The following is a 25160-nucleotide window of genomic DNA, read 5'->3' as shown; positions in this document are numbered from 1 at the left end:
AGAAACATAAATCTCATGAAACACAGATACCTTTGGGATATTATAGGCCATAGACTGCTATGTAATCCATTACCCCTGCTGATATAAACCTTTGATTTGTGGGTTAAAACCTGAGGCTTTGAGAGTAACCTTATAAATATGCTAATCTAAAGTAATCAAGAACACACAGTATTGCAAATACAGAATTTTTGTTCCATAACTCCAAAGGTTTTATAGCATCTCTATGTTTAAAACAATAAAGTTTGGGAAATTGCCCTCTTCATATTTAAGAACATGGTTTGCCCTTTCCTTAGCATCTCCAAGTGTAAAGCTTTACATATACAATTTGAAATGACATTATTTTTATGTAAAATTCATTATATGTTTTGCATTTTCTAATAAACTGACCTTTTTTCCAAACAGCAGGAAATGTGATCTAAAAATGTTTTTGAATTTAGACGAGTTATTTATGTATAGAGAAATTGTAAATGATCAGCATTCTATTAGGTCAGAGAACCAATCAATGGATTAGACACGGTATTCCTTTGGTAAATCCAACATTTTTCTGCAATCAAGCATGTCTAAGGAGCTAAAGGCATATAAGATTTTGTAAAATATATTGCCTTTCAAAGAATGTTATTTTCATTGGAGGAAAAATAAATAACCTATCAAACGGTATGAACTTTAAATATCGTAGTCATCATGTGAAGATTTATAATTATTGAGATAATCAAATGCAGTCTTTTTGGGGACAGGATAAACAACATCGTACCTTTTTGAGAACAACAAGAAGTCCCATGGCCCCTTATAGAATAACATATTTTGGAGCATAAGCTTTCGTGGGCAAAGACCCACACGGGTATATTTTGGAGCATAAGCTTTCATGGGCAAAGACCCACACAGGTCTTTGCCCAGGAAAGGTTATGCTCCAAAATATCTGTTAGTCTATAAGGTGCCATGGGACTTCTTGTTGTTCTTGAAGAGACACACTAACACAGCTCTGATCATCACCTCTCTGATCATTGTTTCTTTTTGTGAATGTAATTGTAGAGCACATCTCATGTTCTATACCTTGAAAACTACTGTTACCAAGGGTTTTTGAAACCAAAGCCATGGAAACTTTACTGTTCCTCAACAGGTGGTGTCAGGAGTGAGTCAGTGGGGTCACAGCTAATTCAGCTGATAAATAATTGGCAAGAGCAGAAGTTCTTTCTCTTGGGATATTTTTTTTTCTTATTTAATCTCTAGCACTCACATGTGCTGTCACAGTAGGGTATAGAGCGGTGATTTTCAACCAGTGTGCTGGGTCACACTGGTGTACCTTTAGAACTGAGCAAGTGTGCCATGAAATTTCATCAATTTCCTCTAGCTGTGGCTCTTTGCAGAGCCAGCATGAGGGAAATGCCAACCCCACAGGATCCCATTTGAACTGAAAGGCAGCTGAAATGCTTCTTCTTGGCCTGAATGAGCTGGCAAGGAGCCTATCCCCATCCATTGCTATGGCAAGTGGGAGGGTGGGTATGTATTGGAGATGGGACACAGTTTAAATGCTGTGTCCTGGCTCCAACAGGCTGGTGAAGAGGGGAGCATGCTTTCAGTGGCTACTCATTTATGCAAGATCCCCAGCGTGGTGTTGAGCAGATTTTGAAAATGTGCCTGTACTCGCTGTCTAAGATGGTGTTTCCTGTGGTGGATTTGAAACATTAATGCATTTGATACTCATTTAGCTTGTTGTATGCACAACAGCATTGCAAACCTCTCTAGTAAGACCATAACCATAGTAAATGTAAGTAAATGGAATGTTTATGAGCAATTGAGTCAGATGAAAAAAGTGGGTGTGCTGTGGAGTGGAATTGTTTGTGTCATTGAAGTGTACTGTGATACTGAAAAGGTTGGGAACCACTCGTTTAGAGCATTTCAAAACATTTTTAGTTTTTCAAAAAGTCTGAAATGGGTTCTAATGGACTAGCTGCCAGACTAACAGAAGCCCTTCCTTCAGTCTGACAAGTGGAGAGTTTAGATGCCATCTCCTGGCCCAAAGAAAACTTCTTTGGACTGTTTCAAAACAATTTCTTTCCTCTAATCTGAGCTGATGGGAATAAGGGGACTTCGAAGTAGGCAGGGTCCTTTCGAAAAGGAGCCCCGTTGGGACGAGCCGCGCGGTGGCGAGGTGCGTCAGTTTCAAAGTGCCGCAGCCTCCCGCATGCTAATGAAGCGCTGAATATGTATTTCAGCGCTTCATTAGTAAACTTCGAAATGGCCATTTGCGTGGCCATTTTGAAGTTTGGGGCTAGTGTAGACATGGCCTTAGTGGGTCACCATAACTACCCTTAATGATCACCAATTCTCCCACTTCCAGCCAACCTACTCATTATTTCAAAACATTTGTAGTCATAACAAAAATAAAACTTACATATCAAAAGTGTCAGATACACTCAAGACCAAGGTTGGCCATCCAAACATCCTTTCTCACAATACATTCACTTCTTATCCCATCTCTTATTCTGATAGCAGAGCTGAGCATATGCATCTTTGTGTCCTTGCATATGATGACTTAAGATTTTACTAGTTGCGTGATGTTTGGTTTTCAGTGGGCAGTGGCTGAACACACATAAATGCTGCTCGCAGTACTATCAAAGTATGGGGTAATATTCAGGCATATCACATTCTTTGTAACACTACCAGTGTTCTTCTTTTCTTTTGTGTGCAAAGAAATTTTAGCTAGGCAACCTATATCAAAATAAATATTTTTATATTGTTTCATTTTTAGAAATAAATTTATTTTAGCTGAGTTATAAAAATCAAAATAGAGTAGTTATAGTCAATTCCTAGCCACAGCAATACTGATTTCATGTTGTCTGCTTGTAATATTCCCATTTCTGATCCTTGTCTACAGAAAATATAGTGGTGAAAAAAATGGAAGAGGAAATAATTGGTTCAGTCTAAATTCATTTGTGCCTCAAGTCCATATGAAACAGCTGTCATAAATCATTATTTTCCTACTTTATACAATCAGTAATTATAATTTTATAGTGACTGATTGAAGGACTGTAATCTGAAGATTGATGATTTGGGAGATAAAGTGTTTTAGATTATATTAAATTTGTGCTTGTCAGATTAGCTGTATAATTTAGACACATGCACTTGTATAAATTTCTAATCTTCATTTATTTTTATATTAAGTCAAAGTTCATTCTTTTCTGGTGAGTTGACATTTTGCATAACTATTTCCCCTTTGCAAAGTGTGATTGTATTTTCTTCTTGAATTTAAATGTGACATTTTATGGGAAATAAGATGTTATTAGGCGCTTCAAAATACACAATAATATAACATACATTTTTACTTTGAATTTCTTTAGCACCAGAGTTCTTGATACACTTTAACACTATTTGATGTTGTACTCTTGCTATGCTTAAATATTTGTATAATGTACATAAACTCTTTAATATCTAGCATTCTGTCATCGAGAACATTCAAATAGCTGGCATTTTAATCATAAGCAAGGTTGGTCCTAGCCAGCTGGTGGCCCCAGGCCAATTTTGGCAGCTCCTTGAAAATGGCTGGCCCCACAATAATCCTGAGCCCAGCACTCTGCCCCAGCTCCGCACTCAGCAGCTGTCCCAATCCTGGAGTGTGCAACCTGGTGTGGGACACCCAGGAACAGAGCGCCCACCCAGTAGCACGTGCATTGTGGTAGCAGAGCATCTGCCTGAGAGCAGAGCACAGGCAGCATGTTGGGGCCCGGCCTGGAGCGGAGCACCCACCTGGGTGCGTTGGCAGCATGGCTGGGCCGGCCTGGGAGCATGGGCAGTGCGGTAGGGGCCGGCCCAGGAGCAGAGTGCCTGCTCAGAAGTGCACAGCATGGGGGAAAGCTGGCTGCTGAGACAGCAGCCAAGCCCAACATGCCACTCCAGCTTTTTGGCAGCCCCTTGAAAGTGGTGGCACTGGGCGACCGCCTGGCTAGCCCTCAGATTGGCTCAGCCCATAAGTAAATTTTAGTTACATTTTCCATGAGTACAGTGTAGTGAAAGTGAATACAAATAAATACAGCAAACACAGTATGTTTACAATGTACAATACTGCTGTTGTTGATAAAATTAAGTACTCTGCATGCATTTTTGTTTCTTAATCTCTAATCTTGCTCTTCTTTAGTGTTAGGCATTGCTAAATATATCTCTATATTATTATGCAGAATATTTGAAAAGCCCTAATCCTAACCCTAACCCAGTTAGGGCTGCCGGATATGAAATAGTTTGCTGTAGAAGTGTTTCTGTTTACATTTTCAAGGAATCTGCTCCTCTGAGTCTCTCTATAGTCTGCTCAGGGAATGCCTTCCAGTCTTAGGCTTAAACTCCTCATCTTTTTCTGGCCAGGGAGTCCCTGAATTCCTTCTAAACTGTGTCTGGGCTGCAGCCCGGCAGGATATCAAACTCTGTGCACTTGAATTGTAGGTGCCACACATCACTGCTGTCCATGCCCTCTCCCTTGGAGCTGCTCACTGGAGCTTCCTGCTTCCTTTGCAGAGGAAGGAGGTGGGGACATGGAGGGGAGCCACAGATGTTAGGGTTAGGGTGAGCAATGATTTGTGGTGGGGGCCACTCCAAGATTTGGTAAGTGGTGAAGGACCACACTTTTCTATGGAGGGGGTTTGCGGACTGGGATCCACCTTAATCTATCCATGGGGCTTGGAAATTAGCCAATAGCCGTGTCTACACATGCACGCTACTTCGAAGTAGCGGCACTAACTTCGAAATAGCGCCCGTCACGGCTACAGGCGTCGGGCGCTATTTTGAAGTTAACTTCGACATTAGGCGGTGAGACGTCGAAGTCGCTATCCTCATCAGGAGATAGGGATAGCACCCTACTCCGACGTTCAACTTCGAAGTAGGGACCGTGTAGTCATTGCGCATCCCGCAACTTGGAAATAGCAGGGTCCGCCATGGCGGCCATCAGCTGAGGGGTTGAGAGACTCTCTCTCTCCAGCCCCTGCGGGGCTCTATGGTCACCATGGGCAGCAGCCCTTAGCCCAGGGCTTCTGGCTGCTGCTGCGGCAGCTGGGGATCCATGCTGCATGCACAGGGTCTGCAACCAGTTGTCGGCTCTGTGGATCTTGTGTTGTTTAGTGCAACTGTGTCTGGGAGGGGCCCTTTAAGGGAGCGGCTTGCTGTTGAGTCCACCCTGTGACCCTGTCTGCAGCTGTGCCTGGCACCCTTATTTCGATGTGTGCTACTTTGGCGTGTAGACGTTCCCTCGCAGCTCCTATTTCGATGTGGTGCTGCGCAACGTCGATGTTGAACATCGACGTTGCCAGCCCTGGAGGACGTGTAGACATTACTCATCGAAATAGCCTATTTCGATGTTGCTACATTGAAATAAGCTATTTCGATGTAGGCTTCACGTGTAGACGTAGCCAATGAGAGCTGAGGAATTGTGCTGAACTGCCGTGCTCCTAGCACAGTCTCTCAGATCACAGTGGCCAATTTTGTGAATCCCTCCCCCAGAAAAATCTCTCAGCTCCTGTAGGCTGACAAATGGGAGCTGAGGCATTTTGCTGAGGGCAAGGGAGGCATGAAAGCAGCCAGTGGGAGCTGAGAGATTTTGCTGGGGGAGGCACCTGAAGCTCTCCCTCCTTCCCAGCATGAGAGCGAGCCAGGGGTCAGATTAAAAGGCGTGGTGGCCCAGATGCAGCCCACAGGCCACAGCTTGCCCATCCCTCTGTTGGGTGTCAACCTTCCCCCACCACTGTACTCCATGTCCACAGAGTGGGGGGAAGCATAACAGGGCACAGGTGGTGCTGTCTGGACATGTGAATGTACTTAAAAGGACAGCGTACTTACAGCATGGTTAGCGTAACTGAAGAGCCCCCTTCCATGTGCGCAAAACGCTGTGTGTGTCTCTTGTCTGTGTTTCGTCTTTCACACTCACCTCCCAAAACATACTTGTATTATTGTTGCTGCTTCTTGATACTTTTTTCAAAATGTGTTATTTTAGTTTTCTGCCGGATCTGTGCATTTCATAATTTTAATTTCTCTCTTATGCTTAAATGTAATTCTTTGAGAAGTAAGTTGTGAAATGCCTAACCTGTCCTATTTGCAGTCAATATCCCTATGGTAACTTTTAAAAAATACACAAATTATCTCTAGGTGTTCTGTTTCTACTGGTGGTGCACATCACTAAATATGGTGCACATAAAATTCATTCAACACATGGGTGGAAAAAAATTACATAAAACACAGGCAGGGCCCCATCTCTCTCTGTCTGCCAGTCTGGGGGATTTAGGCTGCAGTCTCTTGCCACTCACTGTGACTGAACCCTGTTTCTTGGTTTCTTTGCAAGAACAATGACATTGTTTTTACTGGTGAGCAAATAGCTCTTCCAAAACAGAATGTATTTAGTTAAGAATAAACATAGACATGGAGCAAATATACAAACCAAAAACAGAGCCAATGCCCATATTATGCTAGCTCTTTCCTGAATCTTTTCCCATTGTCAAACTCCTCTTTGAATTATAGGCACCAGACGGATGACAATATTCTATGTAGGGTCTCCTAATAGATTTACATGTAAGATCACTGCTATCTAAAATGTCTCATCTTTTCTTGACATTTAATTAATGCTGTTTTACTTGGCAATACTTCTAGAATCTGAGTATGGATATTACAAAGGGTCGTGGCTGGGGGACCATTTGGGGATGGAGGGGAATCCAGAGGGCAGCTGCCTGGGTGCCAGTGCTTTAAGAAAGACAGGGTTTTAGGCTGTAATTGCTCCTGTCACAGCTGGGGCTCCAGGCCCTTTAAATCACTCCTGGGCTACGTCTACACGTGAAGCCTACATCGAAATAGCTTATTTCAATGTAGCAACATCGAAATAGGCTATTTCGATGAGTAACGTCTAAACATCCTCCAGGGCTGGCAACGTCGATGTTCAACTTCGACGTTGTGCGGCACCACATCGAAATAGGCGCTGCGAGGGAACATCTACATGCCAAAGTAGCACACATCGAAATAAGGGCGCCAGGCACAGCTGCAGACAGGGTCACAGGGCGGACTCAACAGCAAGCCACTCCCTTAAAGGGCCCCTCCCAGACACAGTTGCACTAAACAACACAAGATCCACAGAGCCGACAAATGGTTGCAGACCCTGTGCCTGCAGCATGGATCCCCATCTGCCGCAGCAGCAGCCAGAAGCCCTGGGCTAAGGGCTGCTGCCCACGGTGACCATAGAGCCCCGCAGGGGCTGGAGAGAGAGCGTCTCTCAACCCCTCAGCTGATGGCCGCCATGGCGGACCCCACTATTTCGAAGTTGCGGGACGCGCAATGACTACACGGTCCCTACTTCGACGTTGAACGTCGAAGTAGGGCGCTATTCCTATCCCCTCATGGGGTTAGCGACTTCGACGTCTCGCCGCCTAACGTTGAAGTTAACTTCGAAATAGCGCCCGGCGCGTGTAGCCGTGACGGGCGCTATTTCGAAGTCAGTGCCGCTACTTCGAAGTAGCGTGCACGTGTAGACACGGCTCTGGAGTCCCACATGGCACAAGCTGCACAGCGCTGAAGGACTGGCTGAGGGAGGCTAGTCCCCATTCCTGCCCCTTCTGCCTGAGGTTCTGCCCCTTTCAGGGGCCTCAAGCCAGCCTCCCACCTTGCCCAGGGTCCTGGCAGTCCTGTTGGCAGCTCTGATTTTAGAATACATTGAAATGTCATCTCTTAATCCAGAAGCTTTACTCTCAGAGCCAACATCCAAAAGGGAAGGTTGCAGAATGCAGGCAGCGAGTAACTAATGTGCTCAAGCACATTCCATGAAAGCTGCCAAGGGCAGGACTCAAAGTCTCCCAGTGCATGGATGCTGTTCAGGTTCAGTGGTCACAGCATGTTACCTCGAGGGGCCAATTTATTCTGATGTCAGACTGCCTGCAAACAATCTGGTTTGCACCGGATCCCAAGTCCTACTGTACATGTTCAAATAACTCTCTCTGGCTCTTCAGTTGTTGCATGCAGGATGGTTTCTTATTTTAGCATCCTTGCTAATATATGGAAACAACCTTTTTAACATATAGTAATTACGTCAGACTCCCTCTTTCCGATACAAAAGCCACAAGCCATTACTTAGCTAGAATCTGCATAAGACTTCTAAGTCTCCATATGAAACTGCAATTCTTGTTTGTTTGGATTATATGGGATTCTCTTGGATTCATCAGTGATAGATCTATTCTATTTTCACATACTATCAATTTTTTGTCAACGGGAGAAAAAGGCATGTTTTGGATACTATCCATAGGATGACAGTTCCAATTGCAAATCATGTTACAAGCAGTGTAATTGCACAAACACCTAACACTTACTAAGGAATAGATATGCAATACAACTGGTTTTCACACAGTCAGAAAACATTGTAGAATGTTATATTTAATTAAAAGCTATACCTGGAATGTACCTTTTGCAAATTCTTTGTTTAAACTGTCTTTCTTCCTCTCAAATAATGGGTATTATCGTTTATTGTCTGTCTAAAGTATTGCACATCATATTTCTAGACAAAAATGAATAAAAACTCACTCACCATTTGGACTGCCCCATCTCTCTTGGTAAAATGGCTATGTACAAAAATGCATGCATGTGCCCACACACAAATACTTTGCTTCCCTCACGGTTTCCACTTAATTGTCTTTTTGGTAAAGGGACAGTCAAAAGTTATCTTAGTCAACTAGAATGTTATGCTTTATCTTCTGGGAAAGATAATGGAAGATTCATACCAAAATGAATTGATTTTCATGTTGTGTCAATACCCATAGAGTATGCATTGTAGTTCTGTGGAAGGGTATACCAATTTTATCCAGGAAGAAATTCAATTAAAGTTTTGATGATACTGAAAGAAATAATAATTTTGTAGGGTTTAGATATCCATGTCAGTAGTCTCCAGATAGCTCACTTTGAGTTAGATCTAACCTCACCTTATTATATATGCTGCCTGGGCTCACTAGTTAGATCATCTGCTACAATTTTACTGTATATTTATTGTAGTAGTTATTATTTATTTATTCTTAATTTTTAACAGTGAAATAATTAAATTAATGTGACTTGAAAAGTACCATGTGTTCTTCCTCCCTTGATTGCTCCTGTGCGTTCCAATGTAGGTGTGCACACACATGCATCCCCAGTTGCCAGAAGTCTTTTTCCCCTCACTTGTAGCCATCAGGTGAGTGCAGCACCCACTGGAGTGGCGCCAATATGGCATCCAATGTGTATACCACCTAACCCACTCCCCACTCTTTTCCTTGTCGTTACATTGACTTTTGTCAGAACTCTCTGTTGCTCATGCAAGCAGCCTTTTCTTCTCTGGCAGCTTACTTATCTGAAGACAGTTAATCATTGTTTATAGTTCATTAGCTAGATAGTTAGTAGTTGTTAATAGTTCATTGTTGTAGATAGTTGTCCGCCAGAGTTGGGAGGCTGATTCCCCCCCTCGTGGCCCTGGTGCCAGGGCATACCAAAATCTCTAGGCTGGCGGGCCTGTGTAGAGTGTGGCAAGCACATGCTGAAGAGCAGTCCACACTCAGCCTGTTTAAAGTGTTTGGTGAGAGCCATCAGCGGGGTTGCTGTTCCGTTTGTAGAACTTTCAAACTGAGGACTTTAAAGGACAGGGCGCAGCACCTGAAAGTCCTCCTGATTGAAGTGGATCTCCAGCCAAAATGACCTCTATTCGTGGGATTGCATACTTCATCCTCAGTGCAGAGTGCGCTGGCACCAAGTGTGGTGTCGACATTGGTAAAATAAAGAGGGGCCTGGACCCAGGGTGATGAGCTGGTACCGCACTCATCTAGGAGACACAGATCTCAATCTCCAGTGTTGCATATGTGGAAGCAACATGACAGTGGCCAGTCCCTTGTGGTGCCACGAAGGAGGAATAAGCCCAGGGTGCCAATAGTTGAGCCCCAGCAGGGGCATGCTTCAGAAAGCCAAACCTTAATGTTGGCTTGAAGATCCAGCCCTCATTTGCTGGAGATGCCATCAATGCTGAAGGTGTTCCGAGCAATGCAGTGTCTCCTGCAGATTACAGAACCCTTTTCACCACTGCAGACTTCAGTACCACCAGTGCATGTGCAGATCCAGCCTCTGTCACAAGGCAAGCTGGCTATGCTGGTGCTCTCTTCAATGCACTTTGCCCAGATGACGACTGCAATGCTGGTGCTGGACCAGCTAATACTCAGGCAGATGCTTGTGGATTAGGTGCCTCCCTGGTCCTTCGCATCAGAGGCATCAGGATCAGAATCGGACTCTTAATTTCTGGTATGAGACAGAAGCAGGAGTGGCTGTTCTTCATCCCGCTGGCACTCAGTGCATGGACACAGTCAACAGAACTGGCAAGCATCATTGCAATGGTCCTTGTGGACTCTATGGGCATTCCATGAATCCCAAGGGCAGCTCCTTCAACCACACTCTGGGGCCCCATCACTGCTGGCAGCATTGCGGGCTCCCTCGGTACTGCGTGGAGCACCATTGGCTGCACTGGGAGTACCACCATGGGATGCATTGCCTGATCAGTTGTCTCCAGGGTAAAGACCAGCCTCAGTGCTGTTCCCTACCACAGCGCTGACCTCGGCAGTGCCAGCGCTGGCTTCATCAATGCCAATGCCTTCCCCCTTGGTGCCATACATGTGGGTTCTGTCGGTGCTGGTAACCTCGAAAGACCAGGTGCCTCCCCTGCAAGCATGACCCTCAGTACCACTGCCAGCAGGCACCATTTGGCAGCACCTCTACTGTTCGCTCCACCCTTGATGGGCGTTATGGAGCCTTTAGGGGCCATGGACACAGGTGGCTGGCACCTCCTCATTGTCCTCCCCAGATGAAACAGTGGCAGGTTTTCTGCTTCTCTGGTGTTAGAGGATGGTTGAGATCTGCAGCAGTTCCTCCACAGGACTTTGGCATCCAGGCAGAGGTGATTAAGAATGAAGTGGACTCAATGACAGACATTTTATTGTCTATAGGGCCTACTAGAGTGGCGTAACCCATTATAAAGACAATTGCCCAAACAGCTAAAAATGTGTGGCAGACACTGTTGGCTGCCCAATCAATCACCAGGAAAAATAAGAGGCAATATTTTGTCCCCTCTGAATACCTGTTTACCCATCCCACTCTCAACTCTCGGGCTGTTGACAGAGCCAACCATCAAGAGCAACAAGGCTTTCAATAAAGAAGACAAAAATTGGACTTCCATGGGAGGAAGATTTACTCCACAGGGGGCATACAGTTATGTATAGCAAACCAGCAGGTTCCCAACATTAAACAAGAATTTACAGTGGTATTGGATAAAAATAAGTTAATCTCCCATGTGGCCCTCTACGTTGCCCTGGACACTGCCAATGCAGCAACACAGGTTATGGCATCAGGCTACGAGGCATGGGACTTGGCAGTTCAGGGGTTAGGGGCTTTATTCCTGATATTTCCTAATTTCACGATCCAAAGGAGTCTGAGACCCATCACGGACCTGCAGGGCCTGAACAAGTTTGCAAAAAAAAGTTCAGGTTTCACATAGTCTCCCTGGGACTCATGCTATTGCTGGATAAAGGAGGCAGGTTTGCTGCTCTTGACTTACAGGATGTGTACTTTCGCATTGCAGTCTATCTGCCTCGCAGGAGGTTTCTGAGATTTGTAGTGAATTGAGGACATTATCAGCTCACAGTCCTTCTGTTAGGCCTGTCAGCAACTCCAAGGGTTTTCACCAAGTGCGTGGCCGTGATCTCAGCCTTCCTCTGCAGCCACAGGATCCAGTTGTTCCCATACCTAGATGACTGCTGGTCAAAAGGAGCTCATGGCCCTAGGTTCAAGAGCATTTAAGGTTTATCCATCAGACTTTTGACAGTCTTGGTCTACTGGTAAATGAAGCAATGTCAATGCTAGTCCCCACGCAAGTAATAGAGTTTGTGGGGCTTTCCTGAACTTGGTGTTCACCACCGCCTACCTGCCAGAAAGCAGGTTTCAGGCTATGTCCAGCAACATAAATGACCTGATCAGGTTCCCCACCACAGTGGCCAGCTTCTGTATGAGGCTCCTCAGACACATGGCATCATGTACATTTGTGGTGTAACAGGACAAAATTTGGCTTCATTCTCTCTACTTGTGGCATGCTTCAGTGTGCCCCCTCTGAGGGAGAACATAGACATGTTAGTGATATTGCTGCAGCAGGTACTATGGACCCTGCATAGGTGGCTGGATACTCAGACAGTGTGAGGGGAGAGGGAGGTTCCCTTCAGGCCTCCCCAACCTTCCCTGTCCCTGGTAACTGATGCATTGGACTTAGGTTGGGGGGGGCACATCTGGGAGAGTTCCAGACTCAGGCTGTCTGGGGCAATCAGACCTGGCGTTCCACATCAATCTGAGAGAACTCAGGGTCATCAGGCTGGTGTGTGAGGTATTTTGGGACAACCTAGTGGGGCATTGTGCTGTTATGTTGTCCATGCTCACTGACATAAAGTTTTACATCAACAGACAGAGGAGTACATGCTCCTTTCCCCTGTGTCACGAGGCCCTACAAGCTCACTACTTATTAGGGTTCCACAACACTATAGACCACCTCAGCAGGTCCTTCAGGAGCCATGAATGGTCCATTCACCTGGACATGCTACAATCGATTTTCCAAGTTTGGAGCTATCTCCACATGGACCTGCGCACCACGCACCTCAATGCAAAATGCCAGATGTTTTCTTCTTACCAGAAACAGAGTCCGGGATCGTGAGCGAATGCATTCAGCATCTCCTGGGCAGGCCTATTCCTGTATGCATTCCCCCTGGTTCCCCTCATCCACAAGATCCTCCTGAAAATTTGGTCAAATCAGGCCTCAGTGATCCTGGTGGCTCCAGCGTGGGCCAGGAAGCATTGGTACTCGGTTTTCTTGGTCCTGTTGTTGAGGAACCCAGTAACACTCCCATTACGCTTGAACCTATTGACTCAGGATGAGGGGTGGCTGCAGTATCCCAACCTCCTGGCCTTTCACCTCACGGCATGGAAGCTTGATGGGTGAGCATCATGGAACATTTCTGCTCAGGGCCAGTGAAGGAAGTGCTCCTAAACAGCAGGAAACCTTCCACAACGGCCACTTATCTGGCAAAGTGGAAAAGGTTCACTGTGTGGATGGCACAAAAAGGATTGTACCCCCTCCAGGCCACAATCCCAGCTATTTTGGACTACGTGTGGCACCTAAGACAGGCAGGGCTGTCCCTCTCCTCCATTAAGGTGCACTTAGTGGCCATTTCCACCTTCCACCATGGCTCAGGCTTTTCATCAATGTTCTCGGACCCAGTAGTCAGGAGATTCATGAAGGGCCTGGAGAGACTTAGATCACAAGTGCAGGATCCCTTACCCTCATGGGACCTGAATCTGGTGCTGTCTAAACTTATGGGAGCCTTCTCTGAACACCTTGCTTTTTGTTCTTTGTTGTTTTTAAGTTACAAAAAAGTCTTTTTGGTGGCCATGACATTGGCCAGAAGTGGGGTCTGAACTTTGAGCCCTGACTGAGGACCTACTCTACACAGTGTTCCACAAGGACAAGGTTAGAGTGAGACCTCATCTGGCCTTTCTGCCAAAGGTGGTCTTCTCTTCCCATGTCAATCAGGATATGTCTCTACCTGTGTTTTTTCCCCAAAACTCATGCCACCCCAGGGATGCAGAGTTTGCACACCTTAGAGCTTAGCTTTTTATATAGACAGGACCAAACCTTTTGGACAGTTGCAGAAGATTTTTGTTGCAGTGGCAGACAGGATGAAGGGCTGCCATGTTTTCTCCCAAAAAATCTCCTGCTGGATAGTGGCTTGCATTAAGGAATGCTACAAGATGGGAGGGGTGCCCCCTCCTCTGATTAGAGCTTATTATATGAGAGCACAGGCATCCTCAGCAACATTCCTGGCCCATGTCCCAATTCAGGAGATCTGTAGGATGGCCACCTGGTCCTCCATGCACACGTTTGCCGCTCATTATGCAATTATGCAGCACACTAGGGAGGATCCTGCAGTGGGCAGGGTCGTACTGCAGTCATTCTGGGACTCTGAGCCCACCTCCTAACATCAGCTTGCATTCCCCTACATTGGAATGCACATGAGCAATCACTTGAAGAAGAAAGTACAGTTACCTGTTTCTGTAACTGTTGTTCTTTGAGATGTCTTGTTCCTGTCCATTCCAAAACCCACCTGCCTTTCCCCACTGTTGGAGTAGCCAGCAAGAAGGAATGGAGTGAGTTGGGCATCATATATATTGGTCGCTATATTTGTGCTACTCCAGGAGGTGCCACACTGACCCCATGGCTCCCAGCTAGGGGAAGAAGACTTCTGGCAACCAGGCATGTGTGTGTGTGCCCACCTACATTGGAATGGGCATGAGCAACACATCTTGAAGAACACCCGTCATGGAAACAGATAACTGCCTTTTCATTGTTTCAGAGACAAAGTGGGTCTTTGCCCATGAAAGCTTATGCTCCAAAAAATCTGTTAGTCTATAAAGTGTCACAGTACTTCTCATTGTTTTTTTCACACACAGACTAACACGGCTACCCCTCTGATACTAAAGTAGGTAGAGTTTTACAATTAGTAGACAATGTGAAATGGCATAGAGATTAAAATTGCCTTTGTAGCTGAACTTGAGCATTTTGGATATCTGACTGAGGCCATCAGTTTCACAAAATGTTCGCTCCATATTTGACATCTCAATCCTTATCCTCAAAGGAAACTTACACAACTTGAAAAGAAAAGCCTGGGAATGTCAATTGATAACTGTATTAGATATTAAAAATCATGGTCTTCTTAAAGATGGTGGATATGTGGCTTGTTAGAACAATCTGTAGCCCCCTAACTCCTCCTTTTTATGTACTATGACTGCCGATGTATTAACAAGTCACTTAGTGTTGAATGGTTCCTTAAAATATGTGATGACTACTTGTGATAAACAATCTGTTCCACTGTGTAATTAGGTGACACAGGCTTCATACCTTTCTCAAATCAGAAGCAAGGTTATATGTAGCTCAGAAGCTTGAATTTCACCCATAAAATTTTGTCCAATGAAAGATATTACCTCATCCAGTTTGCCTCTGTTCCTGTAGTTGACGTACGTGCATACAGGTCAAGGACCCTCAAATTTTTTAACAATGAGTGCAGTGAACCATTAGAACAATTCACCAGTGGTCATGGTGGATTCTTGATCTTTGGCCATTTTTAAATCCAAAAATGGGACATTTTTTCTTGGGATATGCTCTAGGAATTTGGGAGATGGAGAGGAGTTATATGGCCTGTAGCAAACAGGAAGTGAGATTAGATGATAGTCTTGAAGGCTATGAAAAGTTGTTCTTATTTTAATCAAGCTGTTTTACCTCAATTTGTACTGTAGAAGTTATCATGATTACATTCTAATAACCAGCTATATAATAAATTATACAGCAGGGTGAAATATAGTAGTGATTATACTCTAATGTAAGTAAGGATAACAGGCCACATTCTCCCTACAGTTCTGCTTTCTTTTGCTGCTGAGGAACAGCAAAAGGCAGAAACAGTTTACAGCTCTCCAATAAAAGATTTCCCCAGCACATAAGAAGCCCCTGTAGGCACAGAGCCTCCATAGGCTCTTTGTGCATCCTCTTCTTCTTGTATATTGGGATTGGTGCCTGCTGGGAGAGGGGTTTCTGAAATGGCCACACAGAAGGGCAGGGAGAGAGTATCCCATTTAGCAATTAAAAATTTGGCAGGGGTGTAAGTGGTGAGGGGATGATGCACCTCTGGAGTGCATCCACAAGTCACCTATGCTCTGGTCTTTGGTGGTAGTGGGTGTGTGAGGGGCAGTGTGTGGAATTGGCCAGTGTACACTTTGCTCAACTCATGGTCTGTACCTTGAAGGCTACTGACAGCTGGCAAAAGTTAAAGAAGCTGCTATGTTGTACTAACATTTATCTGTACCAGAGATGGCGCAGGAAAGAATGGACCTGTATCAACTCCCTGACACAACATTCTCACTTGAGCTCTGAATATTCTTATTTTTGGTTTAATTTTTTGGCAAAATACTTAAAAAGGAATTTCAGGAAGAAAAAACAGTATTTCAGGTAAATATCTGCAGACAGGTTTTTCTTCCCTGGATATGTTACATCTCTGATCAGCTTGAATTTATGTATATTGGTAGCTGAAACATCAGTGCATGTTTTGTAATGTTGCTTCTTTTCAGGGTCTGAGCATGGCAGAGACAAGATGCCTAGTGGCATGATTAATGCTTGTTGCAGCAGTAGTAACAGTCCAGTCACTAGCAGCAGCCTTCCCCCCGGCCCCTTAAGACCAGTATTATCTGGAACACAAACATTAAAAAAATATCTTTTCATCACCTCTTTGTCAATGTATGAATAATTAAATTTTAGTATCAGTTTACAGCTTTCGTAATGAACAAAACAGAGCATTGTCATTAGCAATGCTGTCGTAGAAAAATGTTTATAAGGTTGTCACTTCTTTGAGTGTGATATTAGTAAATAATAATTGTGCAGATAATAGTCCTTTCTACATTATAGCTTCATAGACATAGTCACAGTTGCAAGGTTAGCTGTTGAACTCTTCAGAGTTTATCTTTTTTTGAAAAAACTGCATAACTCTACTAGTTGATCTTGAGCTGTTCACAGTTCATTTTTTCCTGTTTGTCCTTCCCTGCTCTGTTCCTGAAGAGAACCAAGATATTTTCATTTGTTTTCCCCTGCTAAAATATTTGTTTTCTCTGCTGTTGTCACTTATTAAAAATTCACCTCTGTCACTATCCGGCAGATGCTGGTACAATAAACCCTCAATTTAACCCTCAATGAGGGGGAAGGGGTTTCCGTTTATGACAAAAGTCCATTAAATCCAAATAGTTATAGTGTATGACAATGCTTTGACCTTCTCAGCCTATCACTCACTCCTGTCCTCTGCGCTTCCCACCTGCATTCTTCCCCTCACACCTCCTTCTCCCTCTCCCAATTACTGGGAGAGGAACTGTATGCCGGCCTGGTTTCTTCCACCTCACACAACTCTTGGTGCACTCAGTGCTGCAGCTTCTCTGGCCCCTGCCAGTCCTGCAGCCCCAGACATGGCGGTGGCTTCTTCAGCCCTGGCAGTCCCAGCTGCTCTGGTGGAAGCTCTGGTGACTCACTGGGATTTATTTGTGGGGGCAGAGCTGGCAGACAGAGTCCATTATTTCCAAAGTTTGTTAAATCAGGGTCCATTAAATCGAGGGTCTTCTGTACCAGTATGTCAGCAGCTAGCTGCACATCCATCCCCGCTCTGCTCTTGGAGTTCACCTTCTCAAGCATCAGATTTTATGCCTTTACTTTTCCTGGGATGGAAACACATGATCCTCCCATGCCCGGATGGTGTTCTGGACTCCAGTACCTTTTGTATCAGCCCTTGCTTACTCAGCAGGTCTGACTGCATTTAGTGTCTGTAGCTCTTCACTTTGGGAGCTTCTGAACACAGTGTTGTCTCCATTTACCAAACAGGCTTCTTAAAAGTGAATTGCTCTTCATTTTATTGGTAGGAACAAAGCATTTAGAGAGAGAATTGTTTTTGAAAAACAAATAGTTTGTGTGTATGTCTCAATTTACCTGAATCCTGTCATCCTTGGACATGGGCCTAGGAAGGCTTAGATTGTTCAGACACCCTGGCTGGGGCCTGTGTCATTCTTAAGTTTCCCATCAAGTACCTTGCCTCTGGAAGGAGAGATCCTCTTTTTGTCCAGACAGAGTTTTTGTCCTGTTTTGTTTGAGCTCTCAGCTCTGCTAGTCCAAACCAATTCAGTATGCTCAGCAGGAATTCAAAACAAAATCTTTAGTGCTTATGTCTGTTTCATTGTCCCAGAGTAACTGCTAAGGGGTTATTGCATTTGCAGAATTTCATTTTCAAAGATCAGTGGAGATCTAAGCTGTGTCTACACATGCATGCTACTTCGAAGTAGCGGCACTGACTTCGAAATAGCACCCGTCGCGGCTACACGCGTCGGGCGCTATTTCAAAGTTAACTTCGACGTTAGGCGGCAAGACGTCGAAGTCGCTAACCTCATGAGGGGATCGGAATAGCGCCCTACTTCGACATTCAATGTCGAAGTAGGGACCGTGTAGACGATCCGCGTCCCGCAACGTCGAAATTGTGGGGTCCTCCATGGCAGCCATCAGCTGGGCGGTTGAGAGACGCTGTCTCTCCAGCCCGTGCGGGGCTCTATGGTCACCGTGTGCAGCAGCCCTTAGCCCAGGGCTTCTGGCTGCTGGTGCTGCAGCGGGGGATTCATGCTGCATGCACAGGGTCTGCAACTCGTTGTCGGCTCTGTGTATCTTGTGCTGTTTAGTGCAAGTGTGTCTGGGAGGGGCCCTTTAAGGGAGCGGCTGGCTGTTGAGTCCGCCCTGTGACCCTGTCTGCAGCTGTGCCTGGCACCCTTATTTCGATGTGTGCTACTGTGGCGTGTAGACGTTCCCTCGCAGCTCCTATTTCGATGTGGTGCTGCGCAACGTCGACGTTGAACATCGACATTGCCAGCCCTGGAGGACGTGTAGACGTTATTCATCGAAATAGCCTATTTCGATGTCGCCACATCGAAATAGGCTACTTCGATGTAGGCTTCACGTGTAGACGTAACCCTAGTGTGCTATATAATGCTGACTGATACACTAGCCCATAATAGCTGGTTAAGATATAATCTGTTACATAATGGAGCTTTGATAATGCTCCATTTTAAAATGGGTAATGTAGACAAAAAGTTCATTAAAATGTTCACATGGGTTAAAAGAAGTGGAAAGCAAAGAATTTTCATTTCATAAAGAAAAATATTCAAGCTAAACATTACAGATTTATAAACATAATTGCATTTGAAATATTCTGTCTTTAGTCTCATATTAAATAAGAGGATCACAAGTGAATACAAATGGATATGTTTTCAATCTTCATGTACATGCATGCATGAATTTTGCCTGCATTTTGATTGTGCTTATGTAATGATCTCTGTCACAAGTCACCGCCAGAGACTGAAGTGAGGACAAGTCTACACTACAGTAGCAGGTTGAATTAAGGTACTCCTCCATTTCAGCTACATTAATTATGTAGCTGGGTCAGTGTGCCTTAATTTGGGCTTCCGTGCTCACTCCACTAAGGAAGGTTAACAGGAGAGTTTGCTTCCATTACTTTACTCTAACGAGTGGCAGGATACCCTGTAATTTCAGTTTAGCATGTCCCTAGTAGGTGCGCAAAATTGAACTCCAGAATATAAAACACAGCAGGATCAGTCTTCCTTGTGAAGCTTTACCTTTAGAAACTCCAGAATCAAAAGGTGAGGCCCTTAACACTAAACGAATAAGGGTCTGACCTTGCATCATTGATGTCTCTTGATGTTTGGCCAGTAACTTCAATAAATTCTCATGAACACTCCATAACTCCTTAAAATGGTAGTTATGCAAATTAATCTCTGTAGAGTAGGCACTAGAGGAAGATATATAACACATTGAAAATGTGTTATACAAAAATCTGTATATACATTACTAGTACAAAGTAGTTTTAAAAAAATGATCATTGGTGATAGCAAGTGTTAGGATCTTCAACTAGAACCACTTTGAGAGTAATGGATTATGTTGCTACAAGTATTAACACTTTCTTATTCACATTAGACTATTTAAAGCAGACATACAAATGTTATGGTTTCATATATGTCTGTACGCAAAAGCTATGTCTACACTACCACAATCTGTCTACAGAAATTTGTCAAAAGACTTCTTTTGACAGATTACGGCCAGATATGAAAGCATCCAGCTGCTCATAGGCACCTCAGACATCCACACCCTCCCTTGGGAGGAATTCCTCCCCTTTTCCCTCCACAATATTGTGGAGGGTGCAGCAAATGGCCATGACTTGGGGGACATTCTGCTCCTCCATGTCCAGCCATGTCAGGAGGCAACAAAACCTTGCTTTCAGGCACCCAATGATGCACTCAACTGGGTTGCGTGCTCAGTTGAGGGGAGCACTGAACAGTTCATGGGTGGAGTCCAGGTGCCTGGAGCACTGAACAGTTCATGGGTGGAGTCCAGGTGCCTGGTGTATGGCCTCATCAGTCAGGGCATGAATGGGTAGGCCATATCCCCCACCATGCACAAAGGCATGTCCATGTCCCCAGTGGCCTGCTCCCAGTGGGAGATGTAGATGCCCACCTCCATCCTCTGGCACAGACTGGAGTTCTGGGACACCTTGGTGTCATGGGTCTGGCCCAACCACCTGACATAAACATCCAGAAACTGTCTATGGTGCTCCACCTGCTGCACTGTAGTCTGGGGCCTGTATGGGGATGTGGGTCCCATATATGCCCCAAAACAATTGGAAAAACCCAGGGTGTTGAAGCTGACCATGATCACATCCAGGTCATTGATGCGCATGAGCCTCTGGAGCAGGAAGATGTTAGTCGCCTGCGCTGCTTATGAAAGAAGGAGACAAGACACACATGTGAGAGACCAGGTGAGGGAGAGTGCCCCTATTTGGTTTTAGGAAGAAGGAGCTTTTGAAGTCCAGGGGGTCCTTTTGAAAAGCCCCCATCTAAAGAGGTGGCACACGATTCAAACGTGGTGCATTCGAATCATGCGTGGCTGCCATTATGCTGTTGAGGTGCTGCATATTCATAGCAGTGCTCATAAGCATCTTCTCAACTAGCTCATTACAATGCCCCTTCCAAAAGGAAGGGGCTAGTGTAGGCGTAGCCTAGATGTAGCCTATTAGGCATTGGAAGACAATGACTGAGATCAGTGGAAGGTCATGTTTCCTACATTTGGAATAAGCTTTCCATGTTTACTGGGCTTATGACTTCATTGTTGTGAAATATTAGTAATCTTCAAACAGGTCTTATTAAAGGCAAACAAATGTGGGACTTTTTAAAATATTTTGTAAAGCTTTATTAGTTTGTAAGGAGGAACTCTCTTAGTAACACTTAGCAGTTTGTTTAGTTTAATTTATTTGCACGTGGGTGAGTGTCCACACTAGATCCACTGTTGTCAGCTTTACCAATGTAAGTCATAAAATAATGAAGTATATGTTTCTTTTATTACTACATCTGTTAAACATATCTAACAAATCTGTGCCTTTCAGATATACAAGTCTTATCCTCTGTACTTTTGGGAAAAAAAAGTGATAATAGTCACACAAAATGCATTGGATAGTTATAAATCTGCTTTATAAATCTGTTATAAATAGTTATAAATCTGTTTCCAGATATGCTGTGCTGTTAAAACGAAAAATTAAGGCAAAGCATTAATGGAAGTATTTTATATAACATTTACATTATGTGACTATTGTTTATAATCAGAAGTTGTGTAGTTATTGACTGCATTAGGTTTCCTTAACTATAATTGTTTCTGGAACGATGGACACTTTCAGTGAATACTGACATTTTAAGTGAAAATAATTGCAGTTCTGCAAAATGTAAACACTTTTTCAATAACTAGCTTTTTAATAGTGTCACTTAAGATGAACTCTGCTGAAAATTGCTTATGTTTTGTCTCTCTGTACTAGTTCATCTCCTGAAATATGATATTTGTACCAAGTCTTCTGGAAAAGCCAGGGGTTATTTTGAGTATTAAAAATCATTTGAAGTGAATAGTATCTGCATTTGAAACATAGCTTTTGATTGTAGGAAGCTTTTGGCTTTTCATTTAAGGTAATATTGAATAATTGTTTATGCTTGGGATGCACTACACGTTGCAACAAATAACCCTGAAGGTCTTTACTTAGATTTTATTCAATACATGTTCAAGTAAAACTCCTGTTGGCTTCAGGAGATATTTTGCCAATCTATCTAGGGTATAGTCATATTATCTGAGAGACTCAGTAAGAATTACCTGATAATTTGAAAACTTGGCCCACAGTGGAGGTATGCAAAAACATAAAAGTAAATAAATCAATTCTATTATTTTGAATGGGGTCTCAGAGCAGGATCTGATAGGAACCTCATGAGGTCTTGTGGTTCAGTCCCAAATATTCATGGCAGCACTATTCTCTCCTCATTCTCCAGACTCAGAAGAAAGAATTTGAGCATTCTTGTCCCTTCTTCTGCCCCTTGCCAAGCTCCAGCCTCCATTTCTTCCTCAGATGAGAGGATTACAGCACTTTACTGAGAGTGGGACTGCATGAATTCAGGAGAAGAGCGAGTGAAAAAAATTCTCAATGGACTAATCCATCTAATTGTAGATAGGCTCCTACTCTTATTATTCTTCTCTGACTGCTGTCAGGAATTAGGATTTTACTTACATTATTTTCCACATTTCTTTGTGCTTCAATGTCTGTGCACTGGGAATTCAGTCTCTATTTTGAGCTATGTTTTCTGCATTCTTCTGAATTCAAATTTCAGAAGGAAAACCATGGTGCACTCTGGTGTCCCTCTTGCAAGTTCATGTACTTTCTTTAATTGATCTGCAAAATGTCTGCCCATTTGCTTATCTGTGTGGGCTACTTGCATTTTCTTTTTCTTATTGCTCAGCTATCAGCAAATAGTGATTTAATCCCATTGTCATTCAGGCTCTCAATCTATGCATAAATCTCCTGTTGTTCCTAGTTATTCTAGTGTTCAGACTCTGAAATCATCTTGATCTAGGTGCCCTGTACTCCAGATGTAACAGTCATGGGAGGGGGGAAGTCCCTCCCACTTTCCTCTCAGGCTTTTTGATGGCAAGTGTAAGTTTCTGGATGTTAGAGGATAGAGCCTGTATCTCTCTAGATGAGCTTCAGGCTCTGTTGGACATTCAGTCCCAGGTCTTTGCACCCCCATTTGTTCCACTTAGAGCTATTCTTTGTTTTTAGTATTACTTTGTGGCAGATGTGTTAGAGGAAATTTATTTTAGGACTGGGAATAGATCTAGTAGAAGGGCTTGATTTGAAATATTGCACAAATTTCTGGCCACCTTGTCTTTAAAATTAACCTTGCCTAAAATACACTTTGTTAATAGATGTGGGTTTTGTAATAATCTGTTTTACTCACCAAATATATGTGTTTTTAAGTTAGCATTTTCAAAAATGTGGTGTTGCGTGCTTTGTAATGGAAAAAACCTTTAAGAATGTCTAGGTTTAATGGCATAGAAGGTTTTTGAATATTGCTTTTAACATCTACAGATACTTGCACTGTTCTAATTAAAATGGAAATGAAAATAATTAAAATATTACCGAGTTAATACGTCTAAAATGATATTTTTCTTTTCTGGAATTACCTATTGATCTTCAAAATTTTGTTCATATATTATACATGTCACATATTCTTTTGTTTATATTTTCAATAATTTCAGTGTGAGATGAGGACTGCATACTGTTTTGCACTTAACATAAAGAGATCCACTTTTAGTACTTGTAGCAGTTATTTTCCTAGCTCTCTTTGTGGTAAGTGGATGTTGTGTGGGTATGTATACCATGCTGAAATTACATTCTAAACTGATTATCTGTGGAGTTAAAAAAAAAAAAAGACATAGTTCTAGAATACTCTGAGATTGTTGCTATGAAAATGTTAAAAAAACAAAAAAGCAGTCATGTATCACCTTAAAGACTAATAAAATAACTTACCTGATCATGAGCATTTGTTGGGCAGACCCACTTCTGCAGATCCAGGGATAGTGCTGTACTGGAAATGTTTTAGTAATTATTTTATTTTTATTTGCAGATTGCTTTTTCACAGCAAAACAGCTTCATGGATCTCGTGCAGTTCTTTGTCACTTTCTTCAGGTAAATTATTTCCTCTAATGCCTGGTTGAATCCATGCTCATTTATATTCTATTAAAGCGTTAGATTTGCCAATTCTTAATTCTTAGGAAATATCTACATTTATGTGTGTCAACACTGCTTTACAATTGCGGAGGACCCTGACATCCGTACTTTGGTTAAATACAGCTATTGGCCTTTTGGCTATAACAATTATAGTCTTTGAATTCTTTATGCAAAGATTAGGAAAATTATTTTTTCCAGCTGTGTACCTGCTATGTTGGTAGGCAGTGCAAATCATAGGCCGCTTATGCTGATTTACAAATGCAGCTTGTCCTACATGTGATTTTAACATAAGTATTTTCTGTAGAATTATAACGATAAACTCATATTAGGAAAAAAAAAATAGAGGTGCTGGAACTGGGGCGCGGAGGAGTGGAGGGGAAGAGTGCTTGGGTTCAATAGCTCTCAGCACCCCTACTACACACATTATTCCTGCACCCATATAGAAAACTGGGTTTTTTCCTTAATATCCAAAAGAGTGTGGATTGCCTACAGTATTTTGAAGTATCACTGCTCAGTTATTCCTTAATAACCAATCAATATATGCAAATTCCTGTACATTGTCAGAAAGCTAGTATTTACCAATCAGAGTGAACAATTTACATAATTGCTATATGTTTGTTTCCCAACACAAATCTCCCTAATCTGGTTAGGTACTTCAATCTAATCTGCTCCGATTAGCTCTTATATTCAGAGGCCAGCCTACTGACAGGTGGTGGTGAAAGGAAAGAGGGTAACTGCCTCCATGCCTGCCTATTCAAAAGTCTGTGGCTCCCAGCTACCACTGCCAGTGCCCCACACCCTTTGAATCACCATTGGAGCTCTGTGCAGTGGTTCTGCACAGTGCTGAGGAATGCCTACTGAGGGTAGCCCCAGCCCGGTCCCTTTTGCCTAAGGCCCCACCCCTTCCAGGAGCACAGAGCCACCACTGTACCTGGCCCAGGGGCCTGGCTAATCTATCAAAGAATTATGTCATCATCTTTTGTAGATGAGTGCAGTTCTGGTGAAGGCAGCGATTTAGCCTTTTTTTATTATTTTATTTTTTTGGTAGCTCTAAGTAATTTGTGGATTTCTGGCCTCTGTTTCCTCTCTGGCATACAGCTCACCCAGAAGTGGGCAGGGAATGAGATCGTTGCTCCACAACAAATACATCTTATACCAGACTATTTGTTGCAAATGATATCCCACCATTTGTCCTTCACCACAAACAGAGCAACATCTAGAGAAACTGTGCCTGCCTAAGGCACAGTCTCCGTAGTAATTCTCCAGTGGTAGTGCAGCTGTGCACTGATATTGTCAAGGATGCATATCACATTGTTAGCCATCTAGTTATAGAAAACTGGCAACTTGGTAACTTGTAGAAAGAAAAAAATCTATGAATAATTGATACCCATAGTCCAGCGAATATAAAGACTCATATGAGTGAGCAGT

The 25160-nt window shown here is 43.4% G+C and overlaps 1 protein-coding gene across 3 annotated transcripts in view; it reads left to right on the top strand.

The window, feature by feature from the left end:
- Positions 1-25160, top strand: part of ATRNL1 (attractin like 1) — a 1060182-nt gene that overhangs the window by 568210 nt on the left and 466812 nt on the right. For all 3 annotated transcript variants that reach the window (XM_074999076.1, XM_074999077.1, XM_074999078.1), the window contains exon 26: positions 23629-23690. In XM_074999076.1, the coding sequence (XP_074855177.1) occupies positions 23629-23690 (62 nt within the window). The remainder of the gene's footprint in view (positions 1-23628; positions 23691-25160) is intronic.

Source organism: Carettochelys insculpta, chromosome 7 (genome assembly GCF_033958435.1).
Source record: "Carettochelys insculpta isolate YL-2023 chromosome 7, ASM3395843v1, whole genome shotgun sequence".
NCBI lineage: Eukaryota > Metazoa > Chordata > Testudines > Carettochelyidae > Carettochelys > Carettochelys insculpta.
The sequence above is the reverse complement of the archived record's forward strand: the minus strand, read 5'-3'. Positions and strand labels throughout refer to the sequence as shown.